We start from the raw sequence: 22,592 nt of genomic DNA, 5'->3' as shown, positions 1-22,592 counted from the left end.
ACGGGACTCTGAGAAGTTTTGGTAGAAACATTTGGTATTTCTGAGCGATTTTTCTACCAATCTAAAATGGTCCTGTATGAGCTGGGCACGGTGGCGCACCCTTGTCATTTTAGTACTTGCAATCTCAGGCTGAAACGGGAGGATCACAGGTTCAAGGTCAGCTACTTAGGCCCTCTGCAACTTAGTAAGACTGCGTTTCCAAATAAAAATATAAAATAAATAGGCCTGGGGGTATAGCCCAGAGGTAGAAGGCCCTTGGGTTCCATCCCAAGTACCACTTTTTTTTTTCTTTTACCAGAAAGAAAGAAAGAAAGAAAGAAAGAAAGAAAGAAAGAAAGAAAGAAAGAAAGAAAGAAAGGCAGGCAGGCAGTACCTTCATTTCCAACATGCGCTTTGTGGGCAGCAGGTGGGGAGGATGTCTTTTGGAACGCTTCTAAACTGCCTTTGGCCGTGGTTCTAGAGTCTCCTCCTAAGCTCAGGTTTATTACTCATGTTCTGTCCCGTGCTGGGTGGGAACCAGGGCATCACACGCGCCGGGGCCAAGGGTGAAGCGCAGCACCGGACTGCACGTGCACGTGCGCATTCCAGGAGCGCTCTCTGCAAAGCTCCCCCATTTCCCTGCTACCAACACTAGGAAAACAGCCTTGGAGAAGAGGCCGGATGCCCGACCACCTCTGCGCGCGAGGCCAGGGGTCCCGCCGAGCTCCGCCCCGGCTGCCTGAACACATGTGCAAACTTCGCGATTTGTATTAAAATATTTTATATTAATCATTCAAACTTCATCTTTGTACAACGAATGCATACACCGTGGGAGGGTCGCGGATGCGGGGAGGGCGGGCGGGCGGGTCTGCGGCCTGGCGCAGGGGAGGCGGGAGGCCCAGGCCCTGGCCTGCGTGTCCTGCACTTACGGCGGTGGCGCGAGACGAGGGGCCTAGGCGGCCGGCATGTCGGCCTTGCTGAGCGCGATGGCCAGCTCCAGGTCCTCCTGCTCCTGCTGCCGCAGCCGCGCCAGCCTCTCCTGCTCCGTCTTCTCGCTCTCGCGCTTGGCCCAGGCCAGCTGCTGCTCCTCATTGCCGAACTGCAAGGGGAAACGAGGCGGGTAAATAGGAGGCGGCTGCAGCGGGCGGGGACGGCCAGGCTGGGGCGCGCGGAGCCAGGGGCTCGGCCTCGGCCTGGACCCGGCCTGCAAGGCGGTACGGAGCGGGCACCCGTGCGTGGGAAGCAAGCCTGCCTCAGACCCCAACAGGGACCCCAGGAGCCAGAGACAGGGACAGCAAACTCCCTGCACTGGAGCCTCTGACTCATCTGTAGAGAAAGCCCTGCTCCCTCCAGCCCCCTCGCTGGTCCCTGGGTCCTCGCCCCCTGGCCCCGCGCTGCCATTCCTCAGTGGTGCCCTCTCTATTTTGTTTGAAATGTTCAATTAAAAACATTCTTTTTTTTTTTTTCTAGGTAGGTGTAGTGGAATATGCCTGCAATCCCAGTACTTGGGAGGCTGAGAGGGCAGGATCTGATCGCAGGTTCAAGGCCAGGGCTGGGGGTGTAGGTCACAGGTAGAATGCCCCTGGGTTCCATCCCCAGTACCACAAAAAACAACAACGATTTCTAAGCAAGGCATAGAGGTGCCTGCCTGTACTTGGGAGGCTGAGACAGGCGGATCCCAGGTTTGAGGCCAGACTCAGAAATTTAGTGAGACCGTTGGCAACTGAGTGAGACCCCCATTTCAAAACAAGAAAAAACATATAAAAAGAGCTGGGGGTATAGTTTGGAGGTAGGACACTTTTGGGTTCAATCCCCAGTATAAATTTCTTTTTTTCTTTTTTGGTGCTAGGGATAAAACGCAGGGCCTGGTACCTGTTGAACCGCACCCACCCCAGCCCTGTCCCCCTGGTTTACCTTATACCTAGAAAAAACCCATCTTAATCCTTAGGTGATTTCAAACCACCTTAAGGAGCCTGGCTGGGAAAAGCCACGTCCTGCGCGCACCCCAGTCCCTCTGCTCGGTCTCAAGGGCCGAGGAAAAGTGCTCTTGTTCAGGACTGGAGAGATTTCCCCAGCCGTCTTCCGCACGGACTCCGGCTATGGCCAGGGAGGTCGCGGGGCGCTTCCTAAGCGGCCGCTGCCTCTGGTCAGACAGACCAGATGTCCAGATGTGACTGGCGGAGCCCTGCGGACACCCCCAGGACACGGGGGGGGGCATGGGGTCCCACAGCCTCGTGTCTCTTTGGCCCTCTGGCAGCTGGGGACGCTGAGGGTGGGGGAGAGGATCCCCCTGAAGGTTCCCCTCCTGCCTGGGGATGGGGGTCCAGGTCAGGCTCCCTGAAAACAGACCCCTGCTGTTTAAGCCGCAAATAACCGCCACACTGGGGAATTTTCCAACACCTCAATGGGGCAAAAGGAAATAAACAAAAGCTGGTGGTGGAATTTATCCCATGCTGCTGCTGATGGAGGGGGTACGGCTAGACCGATGGAGACCCGTCCGAGCCTGCCCTTCAGCACGGGGCTGGGGACCAGCCGGGAGGAGGCCAAGCGGCTGGCCCGTGCGTGCCTCCCAACCCCGGCCCACAGCCTCCCCCCAAGAAAGGAGCTGGGAGGAAAGTTCCAGGCGCTTTGGGTCCCCGGGTTCCAGGTCATGCCTGACAGGGAGCCCTGCATGGCGTGGTCTGCGTGCGCTTGAGAAACGTGGGCGTTGGCTTCTCTCTGGGGCTCACTCTGCCTCTTGGACCCTCGAGGAGAAAGTCCTTTCTCAGCCCTGGCTGGGCCGCTCTGTAGTTGAGGCCTGGGAGCGTGCAGACGCAGGCAGGATGGGGCCCTGCGGGTGTAATAGCTGCTCAATAAAAAGTAGCTTGCAGCCAGCGCCGGTCTCTGCCTCCTTCCTGTACCATCCTGGGTCTTGGCACCGGGGTAAAGCGGCCCCTCTGAGACGTCTCCCTCCGCAGGGATGCGCGCTGGCGATTTTATTTCAGCAACTTTTCAGAAACCCGCAGCTGAGATCTTTGGCGTGGTGGCGGCAAGGGGCAGCTGGCGCCCGTTGCCCTGGAACACAGACGCCTGCACCTGTGGCGTCTCACGGCGTCCTGGTCCTGCCGCTCGGCCTGCATCCCACGTGCTTGCCAACGCGAAGCACGCCGGCCCATCTGACATCTGCGTTGCTCGCCATGCGATTTCCAGGAAACGACAGAAACAAGACGGCCGCTCTGCTGACCCACACGTGCCGCGTCCTCACGGCCCGACACAGCAAGGCTTGTTTTTAAAGAAATGCCAGCGAGGGAAGAGACTTTCCTGTGAACAGCTTATTGATGGCAATTTGAGGCTCATAACCTCATGGGCTCCAAAGCGGCGTCACTGGGGTGCGGGTTGGGGCTGCGCGCATCACACTGGGCCGGACACCAACGGGGCTTCTGCAGACGACGAGAGGCCCCGGGACCCGGGGGAAGACGCTCCCGGAGCAGCCGACGGGCAGGCGCTGGTGCCCCGCGCTCAGTAGTTAGGCCTCGCAGCGTTCATGCAGGGAGGTGGGAATTCTTGAACCAGAGGAACCAGCGTTGCCCTTTCCTGAATTAGCACAAGTATCAGAGACTGAGCGAAGCCAGAAGCAACTGACCAATCAGTGGGGGCCCTGAAGCCCAGGAGTGTGGGAAGGGGTCCCGAGTCCCTGGAGGAGCAGCAGCTTGGACCGACCAAGGGAGCCAATGAAAGCCACCGAGGACCCCCCACTCACCCACCCCGTGGAGCGGGCCGAGCGATGCCGACTAGTGACCCCCTGGAGGAACCGAGTCCTGTGTATGTGTGTGAGGGGGTTAAGCAAAAGCAGCAGGGTTATACCCCAGGACGGGCAGAATTGGATTTCCTGTCTGGAACACGAAAGTGTCTGAAAATCCAAGAGCTGCACACTTGTAATCCCAGTGCTTGGGAGGCGGAGACGGGAGGATCACAGGTTCGTGGCCAGCCGTGGCAACTTGTGAGGCCCTCTGCAATTTAAGACCTGGTTTCAAAAAATTAAGAATAAAAAAATAGGGTTGGGGGGGCTAGCTCGGAGGTAGAATGTCGCTGAGTTTGAATCCCAGTTCCGAAAAAAAAAAAAAAAAAATCCCAGTGCATAACTATCCTGGCGCGACCCGAAACAGCAACCAGATGACTGCTTAAAACTTTGGGTATTTAAAAACAAAATGTTTTCAAAGAACAAGCGTTAGGGGCTGGGGGTCACAGGAAATACAAGTCCGCGTTTCAGAAAGAGAACAGTCATTTCTTCAAGCTGCGGTCGGGCTCCATCCACCCGCCCCGCCCTAACCCACAGCCGCGGACCCGCTGGAGCCACGCATGAGTAGGGGTTTTCTTCGCTGGCGTTTCTTATTTTTTTCCACCAGAAAATAAACCGAGTGCCATTAAAAAAAAAAAAAGACTCTATAAAAGCAGGTTTTGTTTCTAGCTTTTTATTAACGACGCCACCCTTCTGCACATATCCATGCTGTGCTGCCAACTGTCAACAAAATCCGAACGACTTCCAGGTCCCGGGGGCCAGAGACGTGAGGGTCTCGGCCAGTTTAAACGAGCCGGGGGGCGCGCCTTGCGAAGGTGGCTCCGGAAAGAACCGGGCGCTCGTTTCCCAAGTACTGATATGGCCGCTTTAGTTTTACTGTGGTGCTGGGGATGGAACCCAGGACCTCGTGCATGCCTGGCGGGTGCTAACCACTGAGACTTTGCTTGGCTGCTTTTTACTGGGGATTGAACCCGGGGCATTCGACCTCTGAACTCCACCGCTGGCCCTTTTAATTTTTTAGAAACAGGGCCTAGCCAGGCACGGTGGCGCCCGCTTGTAATCCTCGCGCTTGGGAGGCTGAGACGGGAAGATCACGCAGGTTCGAAGCCAGCCTCAGCTACTGAGTGAGGCTCTCTGCAACTTAGTGAGACCCTGTTTCCAAATAAAATACAAAATGGGTCTGGGAGTATAGCCCGGAGGTAGAAGCCTCTGGGTTCCACCCCCAGTGCCACCAAAAATAAAAAATAAAAAAAAAGAATAAAAAAAAAGAAACAGGGCCTAAGTTGCTAAATGCCTGGCTAAGTTGCCGAGGCTGGCCTTGGACCTGAGATCGTCCCGTCTCAGCCTCCTGAGTTCTGGGCTAACAGGAAGATGCCACCGTGCCTGGCTTGAGAGTTTTTAAAACATACATCCTAGGAGTCAACGCATCTCTAAAGAATCTATCGTGTGCCACACCACGGGCAGGGTACTTTCCAAATAAGGACAGAGAAGCCTTTTGACGCACCTGTGGAGAAGGGTCAGGAGATGGTATCTGAGGCTCTGGGCACACAAGTCTTTGCGTACTGAGGAGGGAACTGAAAACATTCCGAAGTGTGGGATTTTACAATCTGGATCTTTCTGCACCCGGAGTGAGCAAAGCCACGCTTGCAAAAACCCCAATCGGCGTCAGAAGAGGCTTTGGACTTTGCTCAGGGCTGTTCCGAGCTCTTGTTTGGTTCTGGCCAAAGGAAAGGGCGTCGGAGTGGCTGTTCCAGAGCGGAGTTACTTTTTCACTATGGCTGGTCACTCGGGGGGGAAAGAAAACCAATAGCTGCTCCTGTGTGCGTCTGCTGGGCCGCCGGATGCGTAGCAAAGGCGAGTGCGTCCGCGGACGCGCTCGTCAGAACTGGTGGCGAAGCCTCGACGGGCTACAGCGCCCTCCGGCCGCTTGGGCGACCCCGTTAGCACGCGTGGCAAGTGTCTGACATCTTGGCTTCTGAACATCAAGGCGCTGAACAGCCTCCACACGACAGAGAGGAGGCAGACGGCCGCGGCGGAGGGCGCAGGCCTGCGCGGGAGACGCGCCCCAGCACAGAGCACCCGAACCGTAGCTCTTTTCTTTTTTATTGAGAAACTGTTTTCCTTACAGGAGCACCAGTACAGAATAAATGACACAAAGTGACGGGGGGGGGGGTGCCGAGAGGCGGAAAGGAACAGGAGGTTTGCCATTGGAAAGACACAAAGAAAGAGAAGAACCCCAGAGCGGCAAGCGGGGTGGACGGCGGGAAGCCAGGACTCAACTTACAGAGGCGAAGCCCGCAGAGCCCGCGGCCTTGGCGGGCTTGGCTGTAGAGGAGGGGACAAACGGGTCTTTTCCACTAAACGGGTCCCTGAACCCTTTTTTATTTTGGAACGGGTCGCCGCTGTCGGCCCCGAGCGGCTGGAACGGATCTGAGGGCTCGGGGAAGTCTGCAGAACCGAGCTGGCTTACGGGTGTACTTTTACCTGGAAAGTTTAGGAGAAAAAAAAAAAAAAAAAAAAGAAAAACAAAAAAAAAAAGAAAAAGAAAAAAGAAAAGAAGCATAAGTTACTCACCACAGACAGAACGAGTGCTAAGTGGGGCCCTGCCTCTGGGAGAGCTGGGATTCAGCAGAGGGGAGAGAGCCCAGGGACCCGCCTTGCACTTTATCTTATTTTCGGGACTGGGGACTGAACCCAGAATTCTACCTCCATGCCAGACTCCCAACCCTTTGTAAAAATTCTTGTTTTGAAACAGAGTGTCTCACAAGGTTGCTGAGTCGCTGAGTCTGGCCTCGAACCTGCGATCCTCTGGTGTCAGCCTCCCACGTACTGAGATTGCAGGCGTGCACCACCAAGCCAGACTGATTTGTATTTCTTATTCTGCGATGCTGGGGGTGGGACCCAGGGCCTCATGCATCCCAGGTAAGTACCACACCAAGCCACATCCCCAGGGCAAGCGCTTAATTAACAAAGGTGTGAGTGACAGAAAACCACTTTAGATCACACACACACACACACACACAACAACAACAACAACAACAACAACAACAAAAGCTCAAAGTTGTCTTGAAAAGGTTTTCATGCAGATGGCTAACGGGTCCAAGGTGCACTGGTTAAGGAATGACTCGCGTTTTCTAGCAGGCGAGCTGACCACGCGCGTTTTCTAGCAGGCGAGCTGACCATTCTGACGATGACTGCATCTGTCCCTCAGGAGCCTCACAAGGGAGGCCTCTGACCGCTCCAGAGAGAGGAAAGAGGAATGCTGGTCACCCGGATCTGATGGTGACCAGGCCTATATGTACTAACAGCCATGCCAGTACCCCATAAACATGTACAGTCACTAGGTCTCAATTCAAAAGAGAAGGTAAATTTTTTAATTATTTAACTTTTGGTGGTACTGGGGGTGGAACCCAGAGGTTTTCTACCTCCAGGCTATACTCCCAGACCTATTTCATATTTTATTTGGAAACAGGGTCTCACTAAGTTGCTGAGAGCCTCACTAAGTAGCTGAGGCTGGCTTCGAACCCGTGCGATCCTCCTGTCTCAGCCTCCCAAGCGCGGGGATTACAGGCATGTGCCACCACGCCTGGCTATTCTTTATTTTGAAACAGGGTCTGAGTTGCAGAGGGCCTCCCACGTCGCTGGGGCTGGCCGAGAACCTGCAATCCTCCACAATCCTCCTGTCTCAGCCTCCCAAGCACTGGGATGACAAGCGTGCACCTCCACACCTGGCTTAGTCTTGTATTCTGAGGCCTAAGTGGCAGGGGCCTCACTAAGTTGCTGGGACTGGCTCTGAATCTGCAATCCCGTTTCAGCCTCCCAAGGACTGGGATTACAAGCGTGCCCAAGCACACCTGGCTTAAAAGGTAATTTCTGAGCCCTATGTCCTTCTTTTACTTCTGACACGGGGCCTCACTGACTTGCAGAGGACCTCACTAAGGAGCTGAGGCTGGCTGGAGACCTGCGATCCTGCCTCAGCTTCCCCAGTACCGGGGTTGCAAGTGTGCGCCACTGCACCTGGCTGGAAGGGTAGTTCTAAAAAGAAAGTTTGTTTGCAGGTGTTTCGAAGCAATTCATCTTAGAGGGAACACGTTCAACTATCACATGGGGTTTAAAAGAAAATCATGGCCGAGCAGAAAAATACACGCACGCTCCTCACAATAAAGGGGGGCGTTACCTGCGGTGGGAGGGGGTCGGTGAGCTCAACTTCAGAGTGCGAGCGTCTGCAGCCCGCTCTCCGGACAAGCCATTCTACACTCCTAGGCCTTGAATTTTCCTGCCTCCATCCCTCTGGGGTGGCTGGCTCCAACCCCGGGGTTTGTTGGGGTTTTTCTGGGCTTCTCTGAGCAGGCACGCCAGGATGCCCAGGCCCCAGCCAGGCGTGCCTTGCATGGGGGAAGAGGTGCTTAGACCTGGAGGGAAACAAGACACTGCGGGGAGGTGGCTTCTTCTAACGAGCCCTGCCAACGTGCTGGAACATTCCAGCAGGAACCAGAGGCCTCCAGAACCCTGCTCAGCAACGGGAGTCCCTGTAGTTTGCAGCCAGGCTGGGTGGACCCGATGCTCTTGCCCCCAGCGCACTCAGGATGCTGGGGGCAGAGGATGGACATTTGATGTGGTCCGAGCAGCAGCCCGACGCTGCAGGACACCCAGCACCGCTCCAGCCCGTGAGCTCGGCTGCCCGCCGCGGCCCTCGCTGCCTTCAAGTCAACGTCCAAAGGAAACCAAGAACCGCAGGGTATGGCCCGCGGCAGACCTCGGAGCACCCCGGCCCAGCCACCCGGCCCTGCGCTCCAGACCATTCACACAGTCTCCAGCTGGAGCACATGTCTCCCGGGGCTGCAGGAGGCCCGCCCCTGAGGCCCAGCCAGCCTCAGTTTCCTCACCAGTGAGGCAGGAATGAAGAGACTGGGGCCAGCAGAGGCGACACTCCCGGGCCAGTGTGGGTCTGCTCCCCAGGCAGGGCGCTCGGCATCCTGCACCACCGTGTCTGGCGCACACAGCAGGTGCCAGCGACCCAGCAGTAGGTCCCCGGCACACACACAGTAGGCCTCTAGCACACACAGTAGGTCCAGGTGGAAGGCTCCTCAGCCCGCTCCTGGAAACGTCAGCTCGCTATCGTTGGCCCAGGTTCCGGGCCATTCTCGGCTTCCCGCCCGCCCGCTCGGGAAGACCCACCGCACAGAGCAGCCTCAACTGGAGCTCAGAACTCTCTGCGGCTCGCCCGTGCCCTCGCACACCGCCTCCCCTGCCTCTTGCCGTGGGAACGGGGCCCCTGCCCCGGCTCTCTGCCGGCCTGCCTGGCATGCTCAGGCCGCAGAGGACGCTCCATCCCCACGCCCGGCCAGGACGTCTCCGGGCCCTGGTTGTACCCCATGGAGAAGCATTGCAGCTGGAGTCTGTCTTCTCCCTGGCAGGACGTCCACTCCACAAGGCAGGCGGGGGCCTGCCAGGGTCTGACTGATACTAAACGGCCCCATATGAATGAAGCCTGCTGGCTCTCTTCCTGTGTGTGTGCGCGCGTGCGAGTGTGTGTGTGTGTACGTACACACAACTGGGGACTGAAGCTAGCGTTATCCTACCTCTAAGCTGCACCCCCAGCCCGTTTTATTTTTTGATTTGAAACAGGGTTGCACTAGGTTTCCGAGGGTCTTACTAGTTACTAAGGCTGCCCTCAGATCTGCGATCCTCCTGTCTCAGCCTCGTAAGGAACACAGGCATGCATCGGCACACCTGGCTTCTCCTTTTCAGGGCCGGGAGGGAACCCAGGGCCTCCCACGTGCTGGGCAAGCACTAAGCACCCAGCTACCTGCCGGCCTTTGCTTTTTGAGACAGGGTCTTGCTATGTTGCCCAGGCCTGGGCCAAACTTGCAACCCCCGCCCCAGCCTCCTGAAGAGCTGTGATGGCGGCACGGGCCTCTGCACCCAGTTTGAATGAGGCCTCCTAGGTGCATACGCCCCGCAGCACCCAGCCCTGCCTCGGGGCCGCGATTCCCTCTCTAGCATGTCATGAAGACCCAGAGCCCCGCCAACCCTTCCACCTCGTCTCCCGGCAGCCAGCACCCCCTCCCTAGAGTGACCTTCCAAGCCCAAGGCTTCCTCCCTGGTTCTGCACAGTCCTGAGCTTCCGTCTCTGTGTCCTAAGCCCAGGGGAGGGTACTGCGGGTCTGGTGCCGGCCCCCAGGTTCTTATACACAAGTCCTAACCCGGAACCCCGGCGCATGACTGGATCTGAAAGACAGGACCTTTTCATTATCTGTCTATATGTAGATAGACGATGTATACATATTCATGTGGTACTGGGGGCATCCTACCTCTGAACTACACCCCCAGGCCTATTTTTTTTTGGGGGGGTGGGTCTGGGGATGGAACCCAGGGGCAGCTGCGAACCCAAATCCTCATGTCTCATCCTCCCAAATGCTGGGATTGCAAGCGTGGGCCACCAGGCCTGGGTATTTTTTTTTTTTAACCTAAAAACAGGGTCACACTAAGTTGCTGAGGGCTCTGCTTAGTTGCTGAGGCTGACCTCCAACCTGCAATCCTCTGGTCTCAGCCTCTCAAGTCCAGAGATTAGAGACGCGGGCCACCACTGGAAGACGAGATCGCAGAGTGACTGAGGCAGGGCGCGTATGGCCCCAGGACTTGGTAGGCTGAGACAGGAAGAGCTCGAATTTGGGACCAGCCTCAGCAGCTTAAGGAATTACTGGGTCAAGTGAGGCCACTGAGTGTCCTAACCCCCTCTGACAGGGTCTCTCTCTCTCTCTCTTTATTTTTGGTGGTGGTTCTAACCCAGGGGCATTCAGCCTCTGAGCTATACCCCTGGCCCTGTTTTTTAAAAATTCTTTATATTGAAACAGGGCCTCATTAAGTAGTTGAGGCTGGCCACAAACCTGCAGTCCTCCTGTCTCTGCCTCCCAAGTATTGGGATTCCAAGTGTGGGTCACCATGCCTGGCTCCCCTTTTATTTTTAAACAGGGTCTCACTAAATTGCTGAGGCGGGTCTCGAACTTGGATCCTCCTGTCTCAGCCTCCCCAGAACTGGAATTACAGGCGCGTGTCGACCTGGCTGGGTCTTCAAGGGAGGGAGCTGGGCCACCATCAAGAGCCGAAGGACTGATGCGTGAGGACAGGTGGCAGGGAGGCCTCTGAGAAGCCGCCCGTCGCACCCTGAGAGCCACTTGAGCCTCCAGCACCGAGATGGCTGCAGAAGCTGCGCAGCCTTCGTCCCCACTCTGCCCACTGCCCGCGGCCCTAGCCTCTGGCACGTCCCCGGCTCGGCGTGCGATGGGCCGTGGTGGGTGGGCGCCACCTGGACGGAGTGGATTGAAGGTTATAAAAGTGTGTGGCTGCCAGGCACGGTGGTGCACACCTGTAACTCCACTACTTAAGAGGCTGAGACAGGAGGAGCACAGATTGGAGGCCAGCCTCGGCAAGCTAGCAGGACTCTTGGTAACCTAGCGAGACCCTGTTTCAAAACAAAAAATGAAAAGGGCTGGGGGTGTAGCTTGGCGGTACGATGAAGTCCAGGGTTCAATCCCCAGCGCCGCACAAAAAGGCGGGGGTGCGTGGCCTTGCCTACTCGGGGCAGAGCTGACCCCTCTCCATCTAATGTCCTGTGGACCCCGCGGCAAAGCGAGTCGGGAGGGAGCGTGCGCCGCGGCTCCAGGCACAGCAGCAAGCCGCGGCCATGGCCCTGCTTCTCCGGAACCCTGTTTGCAGGGTCACACGGGAGGTGTGCAATCTCGGGGCAGGGGGCACCAGGGGAGGTGCGAGCGCCCCGATACAGAGGGTACAAATAGCTGGCGGCTTCTCAGGGTGGTGGTGGTTGTTTTTTCAAAGACCTCTTCCTCCCTCGGCTTGGAGGATTTAAAAAAGAAACTGTTTTGGGGAGGGGCGGCAAAGAATCCAGCAGCTGCGCCTTGGAGCTGAGGCGTCTGAAGCGCGGAGCTCAGCAGAGACAGAGAGCAGCCCTCACGCCGCACCGCCCGCGCCCGTTTGGCCCGTTTGCCAGAACCGTTGTTATTTAGAAATTGTGACTGTGTTGGGACGAAACCAGGGCACAGCAACTGCTTGCCTCTTGCTTTCGGAGGGGAAAAAGAAGAAACTGCTTTCTCGCCGGCATCTGCGTTTGGGGCCCGGCCGGCCCCAGCACCGCCCCGGACCACACGCTCGGGCTTGCACACCGACTGAATCTTAGTAACTGTACTTTTCAAACATTCTAGGTCTAGTTCCTGCTTTCAGAAGCAATCTATCTGAGCGAAACCCCCAGCCCTTTTCTAAAGCGTTTTTGTTTTGAAAGCGGGTAGGCTGCTGACCCTCCTGTCTCAGCCTCTCAAGCGCGGGGATTACAGGTGTGCCCGCCTGGTGCCCACTGTTTACGTAGCCACTTCTGCTCACTCCTCCATTGCTATTCCAATTTTCTGAGGTGGAGCATATCCCAGACGTGACCAAGTCATCTTGATCTGCCCCAGATCCCTGAGACGAACGCCCTGTGCTTTTATACAGCTCCTCAGGGGCCATAGGAGAAATGGTTACTGAGGTTTGTTTAAGAGAAAGGATCCAAACTCACTTAAAAAAAAAAAAAAGGAGCGGGGTGCAGTGGTGCAGGCTCGTGATCCCAGTACTTGGGAGGCTGGGACAGGAGGTTCTCAGGTTTGAGGACAGCCTCAGCAAGTAGGGAGATTCGCAGCAACCTCGTGAGACCCTGCTTCAAACAAAAACCAAAAGGAGCTGAGGGGATAGCTCAGAGGCAGAATGCCTCTGGTTCAACAATTACCCCCCCACACACAAAAAACCAATGGTATAAAAATTAAGGTGCCGCCTGGCGCGTGGCTGGGAACCATCGTCCCTGGCCGCTGCCTCAGGAAGCACCTGCTCCCATGGTACGGCGCAAGGTGGAAAATCCATTCAGGAGAACTCCAGGACCCCAAGACTCTGCCAGGCCTGGGGCCAGCCCACCGGGGCCATCTCTTCCTTCTCGGGGGAGAGGAATACAGGATTGAAGAAAAGGCAAAATAGAAGTTCTTTTCAAACCACAGCAGTTTCAACAGTTACCCAAGCGGTGTACCGAAACCGCACACAGCACTGACTCCGGCAAAAACAATATAAGCCCGATGGTTTACCACAGCGAGCTACCAAAACCCTGCGAGGTGGCCGGCTCCGCCCTGGCCGTCGAGGCCGCCCGCGCTTTAGGAGCAGGACCCCCTATGCAGGGGCGAAGCGTGGCCTCGGCCTGTCCATTGGCTTTCCGGGAAAGCCCCAGGACGCCCCGGGAGCCAGCGCCCGGCCGGCTCTGGAAGGCCGGCTCTCAGAGGCGAGCAGAGGCCCCGCGAGGCAGGGTCTCTGACCCCACCGACCAGAACATCAGGTGCACACCAGGATGGCACCCGCTTGCTCTCATCACACACTCGCTGGGCTCTGTTTCTACAATTCTCTGTTGTATCTGGAAAATGCAGTTCTGTAGATGAGAGATAAAAAATAAAAACCCCCAAACAACAACAAAAAAAAAACAAATAACAAAGGTTTGTGGTCAGGGCAGCGGCCCCACCCAGGCGTCGTCCCGTGCAACGCAGGTGTCCACTCCACTGCCAGCACCGTGGCCACGCAGCCACACAGGGGGCCAGCCAGAGCGTGACTGCCACAGCCCCACGTGCAGGCCCCGCAACTGTCACCTCCCCGTGCAACACAAGCACAACTGCCACACACCCTGCATGACACAAATGCACACACAACTGTCATGCACCTCATGCAACATGCTCACACAACTGCCACACACCCCACACGACACAAACGCACACACAACTGTCACACGCCTCATGCAACACGATGCACACACGGCCCCTATGCGGCAGATGCCTGCACAGCGCAGTGCGCAGTGGCCGCGGGCTTCTGACGGCCGCAGCAGGACACGGGAGGCTTTGCTGGCTCCTCTCTCCCGAGCCCACCAGCCAGAGTGCAACTGGGAGGACACGAGAGAAAGAGACAACGGTGCCTAACTTAGGGCGCAGATCACTCGGGGACTTGTCCGCGTTCGGCGGCTCGTTCAGGCGCCTGGCTCCAGCTCCCGCCCGCGCGGGGCTGCAGATGTGAAGAAGGCAAACCCAAAAGATCAAAACAGTGCCGAGCCACGCGGCCCCAGAGATAAAAATCTGAGGTCCCCGCGATCGCGGCGTTAAGATTTTCCACTAAAAATATTTACTGAATTTGAAGAAAATCTGCTCTGTGCATTGGAGGGGACAGGATGAGGTTTGTTTCTGAAATTTGGAGAAATGCTCAACAATATTTACTGTCCTCCACCCATGGGCCAGGGCCGTGGGAAACTCAGCGGGCCGAGGAACCCAGGAGATGGGGTGTCCGTCCACCGTTGGGAGAAAAGGAAAACAGTGGCCACACCTTTGGGGCAAAGGCAAACAGGGCTCGAAATGAGAAGTACAACTGCCTGGAGCCTACCCAGAGGCTCCTGAGCGAGTCACACGAGCCAGCTCCGAGTGGGACCACGTCAGCTGCGGAGCAGAGAGGGGCCCGGGGAGCGCTGCCAGGATTTGCACGTGTCACAAGTCGGTCTGTGCGACAGCAGTCACGCAGACTCCGTGTTTTGAAGTCATGTTTCTCTTTGATGGGTGTCTCTGGCTCAGCCTGCCTGAGTGAGGGGCTTTCCAGGGAGATGGTATCTGGCCAGATGTGGGGAGCCCTGTGTCTGCGCTGTGTGCACGGCTCGGGGGCTGGGCTTCGTTCCCTTCCTAGACAGTGGCGCGCTGCCAGGGCGCCCCTCCACGGAGCGCAGGCAGGCAGGTGTGCCACCGAGCGGGGTCCCTGAGGGGCCAGGCACGTGTGGGGCACGAGGTGAGACTGAGGCACACAGCCCCCAGGCATCCCTACGGGCAGGAGGCGGGGGAGGCAGGAGGCAGGAGCCAGACCCGCAAACCACGCGTGTGCTAGTGTGAGGCAGGAGGGGCGCTGACTGCAAGTAATCCAAGGCCCCGTCAGAGGCTGTGCTGCAGGGCCGCAGCTCAGTGGAAGCCCAGCGAGGAGGGCTGGGGCCCGAGGCTGCTCAGCCCGGGGGACCTGGGCAGGGCCAAGGCTCCTGCGTCCACAGCCCTGCCTGCCCAGCTTACACCCCGCCCCACAGGCCCCCACTAGATGCGTCCTGACCCTCTGCACCCCACTGAGCACCAGGTGCCAAGCGAGTCACACGACACCTACTCCATCTTCCCTTTTGGGTACAGAAAGGCGGCGTGTGCCGAGCAGGCAAATGTGTCTATTTTCAAACCCGATCGGCTTTGCAGAACACTGAGCAGCAGGCACGGCAGCCGCCTGCAGGCGCCCCCATCCACCAGCAGGACCCGTCCAGGGCCGCTCGCTGGACCTCACGGACACGCGCTCCACCACAGGAGCCCGGACACACGCGTGCTCCGGGGTCGCCTGGACAGCAGCAGCGTGTGGGTGAGGGAGGGGTGCGCAGGTCCCCGGAGCTGCCCGTCCCAGTCGGGGGCAAAGGCTACCTCTTTCCAGGCCCCAGGGGGAGGACCTGCTTGCCCTCTTCTACACCGTCACATGTACCCACCAAATTATCTCTAGAGATCATCGTGGGAACGGAATTAAAGTAGTTAAGTTCAAGGCTGAGGTGCTAACCGCATGGTTCAAGTGGAGATGCCATTTTAAAGTGGATCTTATGCAACACACGGGAGGTTTGGGCCCGAGTGTGCAGACAGCAGCCGGGTGGCCGGCCAACCTGGCCGTGACTGGGCCTCTAGGGCAGGGGAGCCGGGCACGCAGCTTGGGCTCGCTTGGCCTGCCTCCCTGGGGTAAGCGATAGCCCCGCACAGGGAAGCCAGGTGGCCCGCCAGGACTCTGCGCACGGGGACCGCAGGGCCCGTCGGCTGGGGAAGCATCTTGTCTGGAGTGAGCATTTGAGTCCACCGGGACCTGTGTTCAGTTGCATTTAGGTGAAAGTGGCTCCTGCAGAGAACTGAGTCAGGGGACGTGTGGAGAAGGGCTGAGAAGGCAGAATAACCCGCTGGAGCCAGGGGCTGGCTCTGCTTAGAAGGTGAAAAGGTTGCTATCTGTAATAGAGTGATCATTAAATTGGGGAGAGGTTAAAGGTTGCTGGCTGGTTAGCTGGTGTCACGGGCGCTACAGGAACCACAGGGAGGGCCACGCGGCAGGAAGTGGCAGGGTGGGGCTGGGCCAGGACCCCACTACCGCAGGCGCAGGCCCAATCACTGGCACCCCCACGGCCGCTTCCTGCTCTTAAAAAAATCTGTTTCTCTCTGTGCAAATCAACAACTTTTACCTAGAAACTCTCCCGCAGCGAGGTGACTGATCTCCATCTCCGGCCGTTGCAGAAAATACACCACTGTTTACCTGGGGGAGGTGTGTGCGCACCAGCGCCAACTGACAGGTTTCGGGGCTGCCCGCAACTGGGCTGTTTTGCATCTGCTTCAAAGAAACCAGTTCTCCTCACTCTAAACAGACACCTGCTGGTTACTTAAAGCCTTGATAGACCTTTCTAGAAAAGCCCTGCAGGCTCACAGACGCCCAAGCTCCAGGCAGCCCAGCAGCTAGCTGAGCCTCAGTGGGCCCCGCGCTTTCTGGCATAGAAAGAGAGATGAGCGCTTGGCACTGAAAGTGGATGGCCGACGGAGGCTACTGCCTGCAGGGCAAGGTCCCTGCGGCCACTGGACAGCTGCCCACCTGTCTCCACAGGTGCCCTGTCCCCATGTTAACTCCCCTCCGCCGAGCTTTAAACAGAACAGGAGCAGCTCCCAGGGAACGTGAAAACAGCAACCCTAGTACCACGCGGCTCAGATCCAACTTACACGCGCTCCTGTGAGCGGCGGCCCAGAGGCGACCCTAAAGCCAGCGTGACGCGCAGCGCCCGCGGCTGGCCGCTGTCAGTGGGAAAGCTCTCTGCTGAGCGGCGGAGAGCCCTGCAGGGAGCTGGAGGCCTGGCTTACAGGTGCCCAGGGAACCACACCCGCCACACGCCCCCCTGTGGGCCTGGGGGAAACTGAGGCTCCCTAAGGCTCAGGCCCTCACCAAGGCCCTGCAGGGTGCTGGCGAAGGAATTGCGCGGCCTGAGGGAGCAGCCTCCTGACTAGCAGACGGTGGCCCAGAACCAGAGGGAGGCAGCTGCCTAGAGACAGAGCTGGCAGGGCTCTAGAAACCTCTAGGTGTCCGGAGCGGCCAAGCCTTTAGAGGCAATGCAGTGACACGGATGCATTCGGTGTGCAGATGGTGAGGTCTCAAGTTCTCTCCTCTACCTTGATGTCTTACGTGCGGATGATCAGAGGAACCACGGTCAGCGAGCCGTCTGTCCACCTATCTCCACTGGGTCCCTGGTGCACACCTGCCCTGCTCCTCACTCTGCCCGGCATCTGGAGTGCCCGGGCGGGGGCGAGTGTGATCAGTAAGGGCGGCCATCGCCGTGTGCGGGTCAGGCGATCTCCCCGGGCGGGAAAGGCCAGGAAAGGCGAGGCAGAAAAGCACAGCCTCTTGCTGCCCAGGACAAGGCGACCCCGGCCTGGCCTGCTCCCCACCCATGGCCGCAAAACAAAGCACCCTGCTCCCACCGGCAGCCGAGTGGGAAGCCACGGGGGGCAGCATGGGCGGGAAGCAGGAGGGAGCGCACGAGGCGGGGCTCCAGGTCCCTTGGCCAGGCTCCAACGTGGAGCCACAGCTTCCTGGTGACCCCACAGGGCCAAGGCCTCCCCATGTCTGCCCGGTGACCAGTGGCCTGCAGGCCTCGGTGTGCGCAGGCCCTCGCGCCACGAGAGGTTAGTAGGGAAGCACAGCACAGGCCATGCAGGAAGCTCGCCGCAGCGCCGCCCAGGCTGTACCTACCGCCCAGCAGCGTGTACAGTGTGGAACTTTTCTGTTCAGCCATTGCTTCTGGTGGGAGGGTCAAGGGAGAGAGGCTCAGACCCGTGTGGGTCCTGCGCTGCCCACAGTCCCACACCGCGTGCACATCGGGGCTCCGGCGCGTGGCTCTCCAGCGGCAGGTCACCTGCGCCCTGGCACTGCCACCCCGCCACGGGGCCTCAGGCGCACGGCCACCCACTCGCCTTTCCTCTCTGGCAAGTGGCCACTCTCCACGCGCCGCGTGGGGCCACGAGAGGTGTGCAAAGGCCTGGTGTGGAGTGCACATGTGCAGAGCCACGGGCGCCAAGCCGCAGCAGAGGCCAGCCAGGACCCCACGCGCAGAGGGCCGCAGCTCGAGCCAGGCCCAAGGCCGCCCACACCCGGCAGCCGCGCACCTCACTCCCAGTGAGTGCTGCTCTGCTTTCTAAGTCCACGCAGAAAGCAGGACGCGACGTGGTGGGCAAGCGGACACGGGGGACACTGGAGTGACAGCCGAGGGAAAGTCCACAGCAGACCTCGCCGAGTGCAGGGAGAGGAGGCGGGGCGGCAGCTTCCATGAAACACTGAAAACGGCGCTTGCACCTGGCCGCTGTCGCGGGCACAGCTCCTGCCCAGGCCCACCAACGCAGCAGTGATTTGCACATGTGGGTGCACACGTGCGTGCACTCCTGAGTGTGCATCTGTACGTATGCATGTGTGTGCACATGCATTTGAGTGTATGTGCAGGTGTGTGCATGCGCTGTCAGTGTGAATGCATTTGACTGTGCACACATGTAGACAGATGCTCAGCTGTGTACAGGCGCACACCAGTGTGCTATGTGCAAACACATACACAGATGCATGTCTGTACACATGTGTGCATGCTTACATGTACACACATACACTGGTTGAGGGTGGAGCACACACAGGCACGTGTGTGTAGTTTTGGCGTGTGTATGTTTGCCTGTGTAGATATGCATGTGTACACGTGAGTTTCTGCCTGTGTGTGACTATGTGTCCATGCATGTGTGGGCACCTACATGTACGTGCATATGTGTTTGGACCTGTGTACTTGCAGCATGTGTACCTGCTGTGTTTGGACGTGTGCCCACAGCATGTGGATGCATGTGCCCGTAGCATGTGGACACGTGTGCCCACAGCATGTGGATGCATGTGCCCGTAGCATGTGGACATGTGTGCCCGCAGCATGTGGATGCGTGTGCCCGCAGTGCGTGGATGTGCGCGCTCGCCTGTGTGCCTCTCCACCTCTGGCAGCGTGAGGAGGCCAGTGCCGGGGCTCCTGCAGGACATCAAGGGCCTGCAGCCACTGCCTGAGCTGGGCGAGCTCCTGTCCTCCTGTGTGGACGGTTCTCATTCCCTCTGATGCACGGTAAACGTCCAGGACACAGGCTCAGAGAACGATCCCTTTGCCTCTCTGCTCCTGCGCACAGTGCATGGGGGTCTGCTGGGAGTGCCCACTGCCGGCTGCATGGAAGCCAGCCTGGGCACGGTACCGGGCACTGCTTCCGAGAAGCCCTGGCTGGTCTGGGTGGTGGAGGAGGGACCATCCCCATTCACCCCACTGTCTGGCTACCTGGTCGGAAGCCTGGCCTCTGATGGGTGACGGCACTGGTGACTCTGGACCCAAGCCGGGTCCACTAATGGCCTGTAGCGAGGACGGAGCAGAGTGGAGTCCAGGGCAGCCAGCGCCTCGGTGCAGGGGGTCAGGGGGTGCAGAGGAGGAAGCAGGCCCTGTCTAGGGACACACGGCCGTACGGTACAACTGACGGAGCGTGCAGGCTCCCAGGAGCCCACAGCACGAGGAGAGGGAGGCACGGAACTAAAGGGGCGCCGCGGCCAGGCGCTGCTCACACAGCCGCCGAGGCTGGGAGCGCCTTAGGAAGCTGCAGCAAAGCCTGCTGCTGCTCAAACCCGCTGTTTCGGCAGCCAGAGAACTGGCCTCTCAGCCTGACTGTGGCGCACAAGAGCAGTTCTGTGCATGAGCCACGCGTCCTCAGAACCCAGGCTTGGTACGGCAGCCCCTGCACGGCTGAGCCCGAGGAGAAAGCCCTTGCAGGAGGCAGGCTGGGACACCAGCCAGGGGGCGGAGGGAGCCGGCCTCAGGCTGCTGGACCACAACGTGTGCATAGGGCCAGCCCGGGTGCTGGGCGCACTAGCACGCTCAAGCAGGTCCCACGAGGCCCTCTAGCCCCGAGGGTGCCCACACGGAGCCAACACACAGCCGGAGCCCAGGGACCTGCGGGTGGGGACGCCCTCCAGCCGGGCCCTGTCCCCGCCGCCCTGCACCCGCCGGCGGTCGCGAGAGAAGAGAGTGTACTGACCGCTGGGCGGTTTGGGCCGAGGTGGCGCGGGTTTCTTCGGAGGCAGAGCAGGAGTGTCCTGTTTACTTTTAAAGGGGTCATCTGAGAATCCTGCCCCTCCCAGGGAGGAGGTGAAAGGGCCTGAAGTTGGGGGCTGTAAGAGAGGACACGAAAGAGAGGCAAAAACAGTCATTAAATGTGGGCAGCCCAGCCGAGGCTGCTCTCAGGCCCTGACTTCCCACCCTCAGCAGCCCAGCCCCGGCTACAAAGGCCACCTACCAAACACGCGGGGCCAAGAGCAGCCCAGCATTGGGCTGGCCATAGGAGAAGATCCCCGTGCAGGCCTGTACTGGCTCCTGGGCTCACAGACACTGCCCCCGTCGCCCTGCTGCAGCTGTGGCGCTCAGCACCGCCCTGTGTGCGGGGAGTGACGACAGTGCCAGACACCCGGTCCCAAGGCACACACCTCTCCATGTCCCTGGACTGCCCCACGCTGCTGCCGTGCAGGGACTCAGGTCCAGCTGCGCCCTCCAATGGCCCCTCGGCCATCAGCACAGCGATCATGACTCCTCCTGGCTCTCGCCACCCACGACCTGGACCCTCCTCCACCCTCACCCCCGCCACCTCAATGCGCAGTCTCAAATCCAAGCCAGAGCACACCACCCTGGCCTGAGGTCAACCACTAGACAGCCAGACGGATTGAGGACGCATGGATGGTGGGGACAGATGGATGATGGGTGCATGGATAGATGGATTCTGGGACAGGGGGTTGGTAGATTTGTGTGTAATGAGTGGATGGATAGATGACAATGGATGGGTGAGTGGGTGTGTGGAAGGATGGGTGTGTGGAAGGATGGGTGTGTGGAAGGATGGGTGGATGATGCATGGATGGGTGGTGAAACAGGCAGACCGGGAAAGGGGGCAGAGATAGGCATGTGTGGATGGAAAGAGGTGGGTTGGTAGAGATGACAGGTGGTACGTAGACAGTTCACTAACCAGCCTCAATGAACACAGGTAAATTCTGGGCTCTTCTGAGCATAAAGGGCCCATCACTGCCCCACGCCCCTCTGCCTCATCCCTGAACGGCCTCCATGCCTGCAGGGTGCCTTCCCAGTCCCTGGACCCCTCATGCCCGGTGCTGACCTGGCCAAGCCCCTGTACACATGGGTCTCTACAGGGCGCTCAATCCACTGTCTGCCTCAAGCCCCTCCAGAGGGGGGCTGGGCCTCATGGTGTCCTCAGAGCTCCCCGAGGGAACCTTCCTGCCAACTGTGCCTGCTTCAGATGTCCTGTATCACCAAATGCAGCATGTGTCGCGGCCGTGCCAGGTTCCACCTCCCACCCAGAGGGCAGGTGCCTGCCCCAGGGCTCGCCTCTGCTTGACAGGTAGGGCCTGTTGCTTGGAGCACGGTGTGTGCCCCCCATGGGATGCTGATGCTGCAAACTTCCTGACAGACAAGCAACACCCCACTGCGGCCCCCAGCATCTAGCCACAGCGACGTGGCCACCTTGGCCTCTGGTGACGGTCTCGAGGCTGCCCTGCCCAGGCTGAGCAGGGCCCACAGTGGGAAGGCCCCAGCGAGCCCTGTCCCTTCCCCTCAATGCCCTGGAGCGGCCCAGGTAGGAGAAGCCCACTCTGCACTGGGCCCCTCTACGTCACACAAGGAAACCGAGGCCCTGACAGGAGACTCGGCCTGCCTGGCCACCGCGGGTCCGGTCCGAGTGGGGCTGGGGAGGCGGGGGCTCCTGGCAGCACCCTTGGCTGCTGGTGACCACTCACAGGGCGGCCCCGTCACCTGGCCCCTGGAGGAGAGACACGCGGCTGCAGGAGGAGGCACTGCTTCCAAGGCGATGGGCCCGCAGCCCTGACCCGCTCCCCGCCGAGCCTGCAGGCCTGCGCCCCATGGACAGCTCCTCTCTCTAGCTTGAAGGGCTGGGAGTCTGGTGTCAAACACTGCTGCTTGAATTTCCAGAATATCTGCCTGGTTCGGCTGCAGGACCCGGGGTCAGAGGCGGGTCCGGAGTCCCACCCGGGCTGCAATCCCAGCCCTGTCGCCTCCTGGCTGCTCCGAGCCTCAGCTTCTCACCTTTAGACGACAAGAACAACAGGCCCTCTCCCTGAGGTCTGTGGCGGAAAGAAAGGAGGTGCAGGTGAAGCACCGCCACCAGTTCAGGGCAACAAGCAGTTTCCATGCGGCCCCCGTGGGCTCACTGCCCATAGCCTAGGTACCGGGGGTCCAAAGAGATTAAACGGAAAATTCCAGAAATAAGCTGTTCATAAGCTATAACGTTTATTGCTGCTTAAGGCTGCGCGTTGCCGTTCATCTCTCTGCCGTCGACAGATTCAGCCTCATGAGAGGTACGTACGTAGAGGAAAGATGTGGTGTGTACAGGATCCGTGTGCTCCGCGGTTTTGGCATCCTGGGGTCTTGGAACGCTCCAGGGACCAGAGGCCCCTGTGTCATGCCGGGCAGTGGTGTGATCAGAACTCTGGTGCCCGTCAGAACGTGAGCGGGCCCGTCTGCTGGAGCCCTCGCTGCCCACCACCTGCAGCGCTTCCAGGGGAGGCAGCAAGCAGGCCGGCCCGGCTGCCCCGCGCCTGGGGTGGAAGCAGGGCAGAGGAGACGGAGGGAGGGCCCCATCCCCAGGCCCGGGCGTGTGTAGCTGTCCCTGGA

General features: G+C 59.1%; 1 protein-coding gene across 3 annotated transcripts in view; it reads right to left on the bottom strand.

The window, feature by feature from the left end:
* Positions 1–931: 931 nt before the first annotated feature.
* The window catches only part of EPS15L1 (epidermal growth factor receptor pathway substrate 15 like 1), a gene marked incomplete at both ends in the record, with an annotated part of 77,290 nt that continues 55,629 nt past the window's right edge, over positions 932–22,592 (bottom strand). For 2 of the 3 annotated variants that reach the window (XM_080714976.1, XM_080714977.1), the window contains 3 exons: positions 932–1,078; positions 6,042–6,241; positions 19,939–20,071. In XM_080714976.1, coding sequence (XP_080571102.1) covers positions 932–1,078; positions 6,042–6,241; positions 19,939–20,071 — 480 coding nt within the window. Of the gene's footprint in view, positions 1,079–6,041; positions 6,242–17,599; positions 17,648–19,938; positions 20,072–22,592 lie in introns of all 3 variants that reach the window. The other variant, XM_080714975.1, reaches the window with a different exon arrangement.

The sequence above is a fragment of the Muscardinus avellanarius genome (assembly GCF_963383645.1).
Source record: "Muscardinus avellanarius genome assembly, chromosome: 18".
NCBI lineage: Eukaryota > Metazoa > Chordata > Mammalia > Rodentia > Gliridae > Muscardinus > Muscardinus avellanarius.
The sequence above is the reverse complement of the archived record's forward strand: the minus strand, read 5'-3'. Positions and strand labels throughout refer to the sequence as shown.